The sequence below is a fragment of the Acipenser ruthenus genome, chromosome 14 (genome assembly GCF_902713425.1).
Source record: "Acipenser ruthenus chromosome 14, fAciRut3.2 maternal haplotype, whole genome shotgun sequence".
NCBI classification, from domain to species: domain Eukaryota; kingdom Metazoa; phylum Chordata; class Actinopteri; order Acipenseriformes; family Acipenseridae; genus Acipenser; species Acipenser ruthenus.
The window spans coordinates 34,284,667-34,299,340 of NC_081202.1; the positions used below are offsets into that span (position 1 = coordinate 34,284,667).

Here is a 14,674-nt window from a genome sequence, read left to right on the forward strand (position 1 = left end):
CTAACCACTACTCCACACTGCTGCCCTATGTACATGGATGCAGAACAAGAAACTATCTTGGTGTCCCTGAGTAGATATTAATCCTCCTCTCTTCAAAAGATTTTAATGAGCAAACTCTCCCACAAGTGCACTATCCTGTATCCCAGATATTGAACATGCTACCTGTCTTGTCACTCACCATTGCAGACACCTGTTATTGAGGTAAAACAAGGCACTGCCCAGTCCTTTTGCATTGGAAGTATAGTAGTGATTTACAGGGGTACCAATCAACTTACGGGATGGATAGTTGGAAGTTAGTATTAGCAAGCATGGGTCCTGGTTCAATAAGCACTTTCTCTGGTGCTTTAATTTAAGAGTGTCTTGGTAATCTTGTAATGTTACCTGTTTGTATGTTCTGCACTGGACTGAATATAGCGTGCACATTCAGAAACAGAATATCTTTGATTATTGTTTAGAAGACAAAGTGGGAAAACTATTAGTACTGAAAAGAGTCACTATAAAGCATGCATGTGTTAAAAACAAAACTAAAACAAGTCTTGTGTGGAGAGAGACGAACCATACAAATCAGATTTAAACTGGCTTTTTTTTTTTAGCTAAATTCCCGTCAGTTGAGTAGTGTTATCAGTCTGCCCAGGGTCTTTAATCTGCCCTGTTCAGAAAAGCATGTTATACAGTAACGTGACAGTTGAGTCGAATCGTTGAGGTCAAAATAGTCTGATAGGTCCACTAGTTGCCATTTAAAAAAACATTTTTCTACCATGTTTTACATCACGTTTGATAAAGCCTGGTGGTCTGTTTTGTAACGCTTTGCTGTTTCTGCACTATATTTAAAAACTGTTTGGGATTTTTGGTAAGTATTTATTAATGCTCTAAAATGTATATGTTACTGCACTTCCATCCGCCCTAAACCGCACACTTCACAATCACTTCACAATTCAGCACAGAAACAGTTTTGCTCCATCTCTCAAAAACAAAGTCTTTGTTACCTGTATACCGGTATTTCCCCACATATGACTATGGCTATTGGGCCCAATAGATGTCTCAGTCCCTTTGCAAAATAGCCTTCTGGAGTTTATTTTATTCTACTAATATCTGATTGGACAGACAGAGATCTGTCTCCACAAATCAAAATAATCCTCTGTGATTTAACCTCCCTCTCTCTCCCCAACCACCACCACCAACTCACTAAACCTGCTGCTGGTGAGAGATTTAATCGCTCTAGATTATTCTCTAACTGTGCGACAGTGAAGACAGTCCTCCCGGCTCAAATGGGTCCCTGCTGTTCCATCTCAGGACACACTCAGATATGCTAGACAGGGGACCCTTCTATCATGAACTGAAGTTCGAGAGCCACTTTTCTGGAGAGCTCAGTGAGTCTGGCAGGAACCCTAGAAGTTGATATATATATATATATATATATGTATATATATATATATATATATATATATATATATATATATATATTTCAGAGGAGGTTGTTTGAATCAAAGGCTTGGATCAAACTCTTCTGTTTAATTTCCAAGGAAAGAGTCTCGGAAAAGGGCGGAGGATGAGAACGGAGAGGCCAAAGAGGAAGAAAAACAAAGCAGCCGGAGAGCATGTGCATTTTTCAGCTGTGTCAACGCTCCTGTCAGCCTATAACATCCCCTGATCCTGTCTCCGAATTAACTAAGAAGCAAGAACAAGCAGAAGAAGAAGCCACCATGTGAGAGCTCCCCCTCTCCACCGCCGACTCACTGTCTCCTACTGTGTGTGTAGATTTATCTCCTGATAAATAGAAACGTGTGGAGGGTTTTTGATATACTTTTTTCCTGACAGAACTAGAGGAATGATGCTGTGCTGCTGTGGGAGGCTGAGTGCAGCTGTAAGGCTGTGGATCACTCTGTGGATTATCAGCCCCAGTCGTCTCTTCTACTCTGCACATGCACAGACTAGGATCCCCACAGAAACGTAAGCTCAGCCCTTGTTTTTGTGACCTTATCTATTTGTGTGTGTTTGTTAGTTTGTTTATTACATTAAAGTGTACTTCCACATAGTGGTAACTATACAGTGGGTTGAAGCTGATTAAGTGGTAGAAACAAAGCTATTCATTCTTATTAGTATTTGTGTAATTTATCAGGAATTGATGATTACTTCAATTATTGTGTCAATTCATTTAGAATTCTGGGCTCTATTTACAAATCATTTTTAAAGTATTTTTTTAATTTAATTTATGAGTTTAAACTCATAAATAAAACACAGCGCCCTACATTTGAATTCCTGACAAAATGTTGCTTACAGTCTGCTTCTGAACTTCCCTAACAAAATGATTATTATTATTATTATTATTATTATTATTATTATTATTATTATTATTATATTTCCTGTCCACCTAGATTGTGTGTTTTAAGTAGCTAAATGGTTACAATGCTGGGCTGCAGTAAGGAAGGTGAGGGCTTGAGTTGCACAGCGCTGAGCTGCAGTGTGGAAGGTACTGGGTTTGTGTAGCTCAGTAGTTAGTGAAAGCTGGACTGCAGTGTGGAAGGCAGTGGATTTGTGTAGCTCAGTAGTTAAGGCTGGATGCAGTGTGGAAGGCAGTGGGTTTGTGAAGCTCAGTAGTTAAGGCTGGACGCAGTGTGGAAGGCAGTGGGTTTGTGTAGCTCAGTAGTTAAGGCTCTGGGCTGCAGTGTGGAAGGCAGTGGATTTGAGTAGCTCAGTAGTTAAGGCTCTGGGCTGCAGTGTGGAAGGTACTGGGTTTGTGTAGCTCAGTAGATAAGGCTCTGGGCTGCAGTGTGGAAGGAAGTGGGTTTGTGTAGCTCAGTAGTTAAGGCTCTGGACTGCAGTGTGGAAGGTACTGGGTTTGTATAGCTCAGTAGTTGAGGATCTGGGCTGCAGTGTGGAAGGTACTGGGTTTGTGTAGCTCAGTAGTTAAGGCTCTGGGCTGCAGTGTGGAAGGTACTGGGTTTGTGTAGCTCAGTAGTTAAGGCTGTGGGCTGCAGTGTGGAAGGTACTGGGTTTGTGTAGCTCAGTAGTTAAGGCTCTGGGCTGCAGTGTGGAAGGCAGTGGGTTTGTGTAGCTCCGTAGTTAAGGCTCTGGGCTGCAGTGTGGAAGGCAGTGGATTTGAGTAGCTCAGTAGTTAAGGCTCTGGGCTGCGTGTGGAAGGCAGTTGGTTTGTGTAGCTGTAGTTAGAGAAAGAGCCAGTTTGCAGTGTGAAAGGTAACTGGTTGGTGTAGTACCAAAAGGTACTTCTGAAAAGACTCCCTGAGGCTGACTGTTTTGTGTTGTGAATATGCTTCCCCTACCTTCTGAAAATCAGCCGTGAGGTGTCATTTTAGGATACTTTTTTGCTTGGAATGTGAGCAGGAATAGTAAACAGTAGATAATAGTGGAGAAAACACACAATAGGTTACTAATCAGTTACAAAGTTAAATATCATTAACTAAAAGATTATATAAAGCAGTGGTTCTCAACTCTGGCGCTCAAGATTAAATCCAGTTGAGGGCTCCCGAGTGGCGCATCCAGTAAAAGCACTTGCGTAGAGTGCAGGATGCGTCCTATAGTCTGGACGTCGCAAGTTCGAGTCCAGGCTATTCCTTTGCCGACCGAGGACGGGAGCTCCCAGGGGGTGGCGCTCAATTAGCCTAAATATTTAACTGCTTGCATTTTATGATTTAAACACATAGCATTTCTATGTATTTCTTTATTCATTAATTTCATTATTTATTTAACAAATGCCTTATTTAACATTGAGGTTCTCATGACTGGACCAAATTAGTAATATTTTTTCATAATAGTTTGAATAACAGAATTATTGGTTGGAATTGGAAAGAGCTTAATGGAATGTAAATACATTTTCGAATCTGGTACATGGAGAGGAAGACTGTGTTGCGTTTATGGCCGATGACTTTACACGTTATGCATCACACACTACCGGCGGCGGCCAGTGTGTTGGAATAGATGACTCCAGTACACCACACCGGGTCGGTGTGTGACATGCAGCTTGGTTGCTGAAGAGAGCATATGGAAACACAGCTGAAGACTCTCCAGCATCACATCTGAATGTCATATTGCTGAGCTGTTCCTTGCAACAAAAAAATAAGTCAGTTCAGTTACACTCACCCTTTTGGACACTGTGTATCACTGCAGCTCACTTTTAGGCATGGAATTATTAATTTAGAAATGTCAAAAATGATGCTACAAAAGATGTATCTTTCCTTATATACAGATGGCCACTCCCCAATTAACACTCAATTAACACTCAATTACCTCATTGTAGAATGGCCACACCCGTGATTGTTGGCAGGGACATAAGAACATAAGAACATAAGAAGGTTTACAAACGAGAGGAGGCCTTTCGGCCCATCTTGCTTGTTTGGTTGTTAGTAGCTTATTAATCCCAGAATCTCATCAAGCAGCTTCTTGAAGGTTCCCAGGATGTCAGCTTCAACAACATTACTGAGGAGTTGGTTCCAGACCCTCACAATTCTCTGTGTAAAAAAGTGCCTCCTATTTTCTGTTCTGAATGCCCCTTTATCTAATCTCCATTTGTGACCCCTGGTCCTTGTTTCTTTTTTCAGGTCAAAAAAGTTCCCTGGGTCAACATTGTCTATACCTTTTAGGATTTTGAATGCTTGAATCAGATCACTGCGTAGTCTTCTTTGTTCAAGACTGAATAGATTAAATTATTTTAGCCTGTCTGCATACGACATGCCTTTTAAACCCAGGATAATTCTGGTTGCTCTTCTTTGCACTCTTTCTAGATCAGCAATATCCTTTTTGTAACGAGGTGACCAGAACTGAACACAATATTCTAGGTGAGGTCTTACTAATGCATTGTAAAGTTTTAACATTACTTCCCTTCATTTAAATTCAACACTTCTCACAATATATCCGAGCATCTTGTTGGCATTTTTTATAGCTTCCCCACATTCTCTAGATGAAGACATTTCCTACATAAACTCCTAGGTCTTTTTCATAGATTCCTTCTTCAATTTCAGTATCTCCCATATGATATTTATAATGCACATTTTTATTGCCTGCGTGCAGTACCTTACACTTTTCTCTATTAAATGTCATTTGCCATGTGTCTGCCCACTTCTGAATGCTGTCTAGATCATTTTGAATGACCTTTGCTGCTGCAACAGTGTTTGCCACTCCTCCTATTTTTGTGTCATCTGCAAATTTAACACGTTTGCTTACTATACCAGAATCTATTCTGCCACAGTGACATTTACAATATTTTGTTTAATGTGAAAATGTATTGTCAATAATCTTATTAAATGCAATAATCGTGTTTCTGACAGCCATCAGAAAGGAGCAGTGCTACTGTTACCAAGATGTTTGGTTCTTCCCTTCCTGTAGACAACTGATTTGACCATAATAGATGTTTATTTAAATAAGCCAATGAATGAAAAGCAGACAAAAAGAACAACAACAGTAACTTCTGAAAAAGTAACAATTCATGCGAGTTAAAAGATTGCTTCTTTTTTGTTTTTAGGCGATAATTTCATTATCGTCCAGCCCTAGTTCCATGTGGGTTTGGACTTAGGGTTATTTAGGAAACCAAAAACTAGGCTACATCTGGCAGGATGGACTTGCAGGAGGTATTTAGTCAGGGACTCACAAAGAAAGGGGTGGAGTTATGATGCACAGTTTGTATCACGGCTGAAGAAGGAATACCATCGAGACTGTCTACATCAGGGGTCTCCAACCCTGGTCCTGGAGAGCCCCAATCCTCAAGTTTCATAGGTGTCTATGTCATCAATGGCTAAAGATCTGGAACACAGTTAATCTTGACTAATTAAACCAATATTGGTGCAATTAAGTAACTGAGAGCTCAGTTGAAATGAAAACCAGAAGACCCAGTAGCTCTCCAGGACCAGGGTTGGAGACCCCTGGTTAGATACTGTCCACTATTTCACGTCCACGATATCCTTTCAGGTCTGCTGGATCACGTGTGACAACATGAATTGAGATTTGATCAATTTCATTAAAAGAGAGATTTTACACCATAAAGCAGGAGCTCCATATTAAACTATTTACTGAAAGATTTAAAAGTGAATGCGATAATTACAGAGAATCACAGCACAACCGTACACTGCAACACACTCAATAGGGTCTGCTTATAACACAGTACATTGCGTAAGGAATAAATATTAAAACTCTTAAAAGTAAAAACGTAGACAATAGAACCCTTTCCTCAGTCTCTTAACACACAAACAATATTTATTTCCCTCTGTATCCACATTAGCGGCTCCCCTAAACGTTCCAGTTTATAACCCATTATAAGAATATTGCTATTAGTTAAACAAAGCTTAGGAAGCAAATAAGCCTCCAGCGAACCCTGTCCAGGGTTCATCTTTTTCTCTTTCTCTTTCTTTCTCATATTGTTCCCACTCTTGTCTTGTTAGCACCCTTCCTGTTTTGTTAATCGAATTTCCTCAGAATTGCATAAATGAAAGCAGATCTTTGCCGACCACAAATCTCCCAGCAAGCGTCTTAATCACTGCGGATAAGAGCCAGGCCTGTTTGCACGAGCGCTTATAGACCTCGCAACCTTGTAATGGAGCCTATGAGTTTAGTGATAGTGGCACCAGCATAAGACACAGACTTACCTCTCCATTACAGAGCTTGCACTTTAGATAAATAGTAAGAAGTTTGTCTTTATCCAAGAAGTTATTGGTTTGCATGCTAATATTGATATATACTGTGTGTATATATATATATATATATATATATATATATATATATATATATATATATATATACAGTGCCTTGCAAAAGTATTCAGACCCCTGACCAATTCTCTCATATTACTGAATTACAAATGGTACATTGAAATTTCGTTCTGTTTGATATTTTATTTTAAAACACTGAAACTCAAAATCAATTATTGTAAGGTGACATTGGTTTTATGTTGGGAAATATTTTTAAGAAAAATAAAAAACTGAAATATCTTGCTTGCATAAGTATTCAACCCCTGTGCTGTGGAAGCTCCCAGTTTACACCGATGAAAGAAATTGCCCTAACGAGGACACAATTACCTTACCATTGGCCTCCACCTGTGAACCATTAAAGTTGCTGTCACATTTTCTGGATAAAAACCCCACTGTTGAAGGATCATTGGTCAGGCTGTGAATCTGAAGGAAAATGAAGACCAAAGAGCATTCTACAGAAGTTAGAGATAAAGTAATACAAATGCATAGATTAGGGAAAGGGTACAAAATAATATCCAAGTGTTTGGATATCCCAGTGAGCACAGTTGGATCAATAATCAGGAAGTGGAAGCTGCATCACACCACCCAGGCACTGCCAAGAAAAGGCCGTCCCTCAAAACTCAGCGCTCAAACAAGAAGGAGACTTGTGAGAGAAGCCACAGAGAGGCCAACAGTCACTTTGAAGGAGCTATAGAGTTCAGTGGCTGGGAGTGGAGTAATGGTGCACCAGTCAACCATATCAAGAGCTCTGCATAACACTGGCCTCTATGGGAGGGTGGCAAGAAAGAAGCCGTTACTCAAAAAGTACCATCTGAAAGCACGTCTGGAGTTTGTCAGAAAGCATGAGAGTGACCCAGCTGCGATGTGGGAAAAGGTTTTGTGGTCAGATGATACCAAGATAGAGCTTTTTGGCCAAAACTCAAAGCGCTATGTGTGGCGCAAACCTAACACTGCCCATGCTTCAAGACACACCATCCCTACAGTGAAGTATGGTGGTGGCAGCATCATGCTGTGGGGATGCTTCTCATCAGCAGGGACTGGGCATCTAGTTAAAATTGAAGGAAGAATGGATGGAGCAAAATACAGGGAAATACTACAAGAGAACCTGCTTCAGTCCGCTAAAAAACTGAAGCTTGGGAGGAAATTCACCTTTCAGCAGGACAATGATCCCAAGCACAAGGCCAAAGCAACATTGGAGTGGCTCAAGAACAAAAAGGTGAATGTCCTACAGTGGCCCAGTCAAAGTCCTGATCTCAATCCCATTGAGAATCTGTGGCACTATTTGAAAATTGCGGTCCACAAGCGTCGTCCAACCAACCTGAACAACCTGGAGCAAATCTGCCAAGAAGAATGGTCCAAAATCACTCCGACACTGTGTGCAAAGTTCGTACATACTTACCCCAAAAGACTTAAAGCTGTTATTGCAGCGAAAGGTGGCTCTACCAAATATTAATGTGTGGGGGTTGAATACTTATGCAAGCAAGATATTTCAGTTTTTTATTTTTCTTAAAAATATTTCCCAACATAAAACCAATGTCACCTTACAATAATTGATTTTGAGTTTCAGTGTTTTAAAATAAAATATCAAACAGAACGAAATTTCAATGTACCATTTGTAATTCAGTAATATGAGAGAATTGGTCAGGGGTCTGAATACTTTTGCAAGGCACTGTATATATATATATACACAGTATATACACACAAGGCCATAGCCAGCTATGAGGCACCCGAGACACAGGCCTCGGTTGAAATCATAGTAAGAATAATTTTTCTGGCCACTTTTACACGTTGCTTTGCCGCAAAATAAAATGCATTTCATCCCTTGCTGTGTGCATACATTAATTCCCAAGCCCCGCTGATATCTATAGCCTCTGTGCGCTTTCAAAGTAATATCTCTATTTAAAATATATCTAGAGTTTCTGGGTTTTGTGACGGATGTACCTACCTTTAAATATGTTTTATGCCGTCTCTTGTTTTCTACCTGGATGTTGCACTGTGGTGGGTTTTGCTTTTTGGATACGACTTAGGTTTCCATTTTCTTTACATCTATTATACTACATAAAATCTTCTCTCCATAGTATGCAAACAGGTCTGGAGACAAGACCTTGTCTTACCCCTCTCTGTATTCTTGTCCAGGGTGTTATTTTCTATGTTTACTGCTGCCTGTTGGTTCCAATATAGATTTGTTATTAGTCTTAGTCTTAACATGTGGATCATATCTGTATGTCGTACTTTATCAAAAGCTTTTTCATAGTCTATGAAACATAGAAATACATCTCTTTGAACTTCTATAGCTCTTTCTGACAGCATTCTTGTAATGAAAATTGCATTTCTTGTCCCCTTTCCTTCCACAAAGCCATACTGTTCTTCTGAAACTTCTTCTTTATTTTACCTCTATATCCATGATTATTCTTAGAATTGTTTTTGTGAATTGGCTCATTAAACTAATTGATCTATGTTGATTACATTCTACTGTCCCAGGCTTCTTTGGAATGGCTATGAATGTTGACTTGCACATTTCGTCTGGTATATACACTGTGTTGTATATCTTCTTTGCTAATTGTGTGACTTTTTCAATTCCAAACTCCCCAGTTGCCTCTGTCATTTCTATATCATTATATTGTCATTTTTTGCACTCTTCCCCTTCTTCATTTTCTTCATGGCTTTTTTAACCCCATCGGTTAATATCTCAGGTCCCTCCATTGGTCTATCGATTTGAGGCTTTTCTCCCCTATCATCTTCAAAAAGTTCCTCTATATATTCCTCCCACCTTTTCAGTACCTCTTCACTTAATCCTAAAATGCTTAGACCTAATCTTTTCATTTCCTGTCTTACATTTTCTAATTTGCCCTTTTGGTATAGTGTTCTAACATTCCATGTGGCTGTCTTCATCCTGTCCTTGTTACGCACTGTATCACGATCTGGTGCCACCTGCCACACATGGCTTTCCCTACCGAGCGAGATAACACTAGTGTTACAATTTACGCTGTCACTGACTAGACTATTTTGGTGACGTTCCATGATTATTCTTGGATAACACGTGGTAAGGGCTCCACTCCTTTTCCACGGTGATGGTCAAATGTCTTCTATGCGCGAGGCTTGGCCCAAATGTGTCACACATCTTGCTGTCTCAGCTTTTTTGCCATTGGCTCCCTTTAAGTGCTCCTATGCCAGATCCGCTGCTCCAGTCTGGCGTTCTCCTTATCACTATGGGGGAATGTTGTATTCCCCAATAGCTACCCTCACTTGGTTTAGCCCATCAGCCGAGATGGTTGCCCGGGGTGTGGCCGCTACCGTATGCTGGCAGCTTCTTGGAGCCACAAGTGAGAGTTGAGAGTCCAGTGATGACCAGGGATAACAAGCCGTCCTATTGGACGTGGTTGCTTCATACCTCAAGGTGCTACGTCTCCTGAGACACCCCATACACACAGTATAAAACAAGTAAATAAATGTGTATATCTAGGCAGTACAATAACAGCAGATGGTAGATGCACAACAGAAATCCAGAAAAGGATAATGATAGCAAAGAAATCCTTTACAAGAATGCACAGCCTGTTAACAAATGATCACATACATTTTCAAATAAGATTAAGAACACTGAAAACCTATGTATGGGCAGCTCTGCTACATGGATGTGAAGCCTGGACCGTAAGCAAGGATATGCAAAGTAAAATAGAAGCAGCAGAGATGTGGTTCTTGTGCAGGATGCTAAGAAATCCCTGGACAGCACGGAAAAGTAACAAAGATGTACTTAGCACAGCAAACACCACCAAGAACACCTTGACACAAATAAGAACAAGACAGGACATATTTTAAGGAGGAAAGGGTTGGAAAACATGCGCCTAACCGGTAAAATTGGAGAGAAGAGAGCGAGAGGGAGACATAGGCAAAAATATCTGGACCAAATACTGGTGGATCTTGGAGAGAGATGGAAAGCATATGATCCACTGCACCTGGCAGCAGACAGGACAAGGTGGCGGAAAATGATGGTCAACGTCAAGGACATAGAACCCTGATGATGATGATGATACTGAATCTATTTTTATTAAAACGTGAAACAAGGGCTCCCAAGTGGCGCATCCAGCAAAGGCGCTCCGCGTGGAGCGCAGGATGTGCCCTGTAGCCTGGAGGTCACCAGTTCGAGTCCAGGCTATTCCACTGCTGACTGTGGACGAGAGCTCTCAAGGGGTGGAGCACAATTGGCCGAGCGTCGCCCGGGTGGGGAGGGCTTAGGTCGGCCAGGGTGTCCTCGGCTCACCACGCACCAGCGACCTCTGTAAGCTGCCCATATCTGCGCTGTCCTCCGACACTGTATTATTATTATTTATTTCTTAGCAGATGCCCTTACCCAGGATGACTTACAGTTGTATACAAAAAATACATATCAAGAATTACAGTACAATTAAGAGCAAGATACAAAATACAATGACTTTAGTCCTAATAAGAGCAAATACAGAACAAAGTACGATTTGATATCGGGGCAGTTCAAGAGTAGATAACAGTGTTGATAGTTACATCAGGGTTAGGTACGAGTGCAGGTGAAATACAAAATACTACAGATTGGGTTAAGTGCAGGATTAAATACAGTAAAATAGGGAGCAGATAAGTGCAAGTTAAAGTGCATTAAAGGCAGAGTGCTATATTGTCCAGAAGAGAAGAGTTGAGTTTTACAGGTGTTGTCTGAAGAGGTGTGTCTTGAGGAGGCGCCGGAAGGTGGTCAGGGACCGGGCATTCCAACACTGCAGGGCGAGGGTGAAGAATAAGCGAGCTCTGGAGGCAGGGGAGCATAGAGGAGGTACAGCCAGTCTTCTAGTGCAGGCAGAGCGGAGAGGTCGGGTGAGGGTGTAGGGAGAGATGAGGGTCTGGAGGTAGCTGGGTGCAGTCTGGTCAAGGCATCGGTAGGTGATTACAAGAGTCTTGAACTGGATGCGAGTGGAGCAGTGGAGTAGCGTGGGAGAACCGAGGCAGAGAGAACACCAGGCGAGCAGCGGAGTTCTGGATGAGCTGGAGTGGACGGTTGGCGGATGCAGGGAGGCCGGCCAGGAGGGAGTTGCAGTAGTCTAGACGGGAGAGTACCAGGGCCTGGACGAGGAGTTGTGTGGAGTAGTTGGTGAGGAAGGGTCAGATTCTTCGTATGTTGCTCAGGAAGAAATGGCAGGTGTGTGCTAGAGTGGAGATGTGCTGGGAGTAGGAGAGGCAGGGGTCCAGGGTTACTCCGAGGTTCTTTGCTGAGGAGGAGGGAGAGAGCGTGGTAGATTACAGTGGAATGGAGATAGAGAGATCAGAGGAGGGGGAAGATGAGGAGGGGAATAAACGGAGGTCAGATTTAGAGAGGTTGAGTTTGAGGCAATGCGAGTGCATCCAGGAGGAGATAGCAGACAGACAGGTAGAGATACGGGAGGGGATGGTGGGGTCAGAGGTGGGGAAGGAGAGGAAGATCTGAGCATCATCAGCATAGAAATGGTATGAGAAACCATAGGATGTGATGAGAGGACCCAGGGAGCGGGTGTAGAGAAAGAACAGGAAAGGACCCAAGACTGATCCTTGGGGGACTCCTGTTGAGAGAGGGTGAGGTGTGGAGGTTGAGCCATGCCAGATTACCTGGTAGATGTGGTCGGAGAGGTAGGAGGAGAACCACGCCAGAGCAGTGCCAGATTCCCAGGTCAGCGAGAGAGAATAGGAGAATAGAGTGATCGACAGTGTCAAAGGCAGCAGAGAGATCGAGGAGAATTAGGACAGAGGAGAGAGAGGCAGCACGGGCAGAGTTTAGCGAGTTAGTAACAGACAGGAGAGCAGTTTCAGTGGAGTGAGCAGAGCGGAAACCAGATTGGAGAGGGTCGAGCAGAGAGTGGTTAGACAGGAAAGCAGAGAGCTGGCGTTGTACTGCCCGCTCGAGGGTTTTAGAGAGGAAGGGTAAGAGGGAGACCGGACGGTAGTTCTGGAGGGAGGTGGGGTCGAGGGTAGGTTTTTGAAGAGGGGGGTGATAGAGGATTGTTTGAAGGCAGAGGGAAAGAGGCCAGAGAGGAGAGAGATGTTGAGAAGGGAGGAGATGAAGGGGAAGGCTGTAGCTCTGAGGTGGCTGCATGGTGGGCCTGCAGAGTGAAAAGAAGCGGTTGGCTGATGGCACACGCTTTGGAGGACAGTGTGTGTTCATCTTTGCCCCTCCTGAGTCAGCACGAGGGTGGTTAGCGGTGAGCGGAGCCTAAAATAATTGGCTATTTCAAATTGGGAGAAAAACGGGGTAAAAATTAATTGACGACTACTAAATTTTTAGAAAAAAAAAGAAAAAAAAGTGAAAAGATTTCTTTCTACTCCAGCAAATAACGTGCAGAATGAAGGCAGCCAAATAAAATGAATTGCTCTGCATTTTAAGAAGAGCTCTTATAATGCAAACACATAATTAATCAAGGGGGAGTCTTTGCTTTATAAAACAATTAGTGTTGCAGCTCCACCCTCCAAGCTGCGAAGGTGACGCGATCATCACTGTGGTTTTAGGAATGTTTAGGTAGAAAAAAAGTTGAGCTTATTTTGTCATTATCATTTTTCCATTAATAAATTCAGAAACTGAGATGGTTTAATGATGCTAATTACAACATTGAAGGCAGGCTTCCTTCCAAAGGCATGTAGCCAGGGCTCATTTATAATCAATACATCAATTTACGCCTGGCCACATTCCACACTTGTTCTAAGCAAAGGAGAATATAGCACCACCCTGCCATATCTAACACAAACTTAATGGAGCAGCATCTTCTGCTCTGCAGACATAGGAAACCTGGCTAGGTTCCAGTTATTCTCCATTTCTCTTTTCTTTTTTGGGTCAACAGGGACGTTCGCAGTTCTGACATCATATGTGACCAAGATGGCCTTATTTCGGGTTCGTGCCCCTATAAAAATGTGACCCAGAAACTGAACTTGATTTTTCAGCATTTACTATACATTTATGCAGGTTCCCTGACTAACGTGCATGACAGCTAAGCTGTTTACCTGCCATAAAATACAAAAGCACATTGTATTACAAAACAAAAGGTTCACACAGTACCTTTTCACACAGAATACGACACACAGTCAGGCTCTTCACACAGCAGCGCTGAATGAACTAACTCTGGGGTTTATATGCTCCAGAGGAACATGTATAGGCAGCTGGCTCTAATTTAACAATAATGATGCCAAGTGCCAAAACAATAAAACAATTAGCAATTAATAATTGAATGAGGAAGACGACTGCTTTTAGGTTTCTCCAGTCAAGCTCAAAGCCAGGTAAAGGGAAACTGAAAGAAAACAGAACCCTGAATCACTCAGAATGATTGCAAACACCATACAATAAGAAGGGAAAATACATGAAAGAAAATCAATTGAAATGACATTTGGAGACATTTACTCTTTAACGTCGCAAAATTTGTTGTTGATCTTTTTATTTTCAGCGAGTAATACAATAATACAGAGACTGAGCTGAGGATTTCAATTACAATAAATGATGTTTATTTACAAACAGATAAGAGCAATATTATGGAAAGTAGCTTCAAATGTAATTTGTATTGCTTTTTTAATATTTCCATTACTAGTTCATGGTGTTTGAAATTAATATGCGTGGTTGTGGGTTATATTGCTTCAATACTGAGTTAATACTGTTTTTCTCCAAATCTGCCTTTACCTGGCTTTGAGCTTGCCCAGAGAACCCTAACTGCCAGCCTTTTTAATTCCATCCTAATCATGAGACATTGTAAAGTTCAGCTCTGCCAGCCCCATCTACTCTCTCTGTCTATGTGACTGTAGAATAGGTGCAGAGCTGAAAGGTCACGTTGTCACATGGTTTGAATGGAAGGCTGTTCAGTCCTGGCACCTAGGATTCTCCAGACAAACTCAAATCAAGCACAAAGCCAGGTAGAGAGAAACGATGATAACTCAATATGGGAGCAACATAAGCCAGAATTCTTCAAAATGATTGCAAAAACAGTTAAAAGTAAAAAGTAAAAAAATGT

General features: G+C 41.8%; 1 protein-coding gene across 3 annotated transcripts in view; it reads left to right on the forward strand.

The window, feature by feature from the left end:
• Positions 1–1,240: 1,240 nt before the first annotated feature.
• The window catches only part of LOC117420037 (voltage-dependent calcium channel subunit alpha-2/delta-4-like), a 160,248-nt gene continuing 146,814 nt past the window's right edge, over positions 1,241–14,674 (forward strand). For all 3 annotated transcript variants that reach the window (XM_058986426.1, XM_058986427.1, XM_058986428.1), the window contains exons 1-2: positions 1,241–1,705; positions 1,819–1,950. In XM_058986426.1, the coding sequence (XP_058842409.1) occupies positions 1,599–1,705; positions 1,819–1,950 (239 nt within the window). In that variant the 5' untranslated portion in view covers positions 1,241–1,598. The remainder of the gene's footprint in view (positions 1,706–1,818; positions 1,951–14,674) is intronic.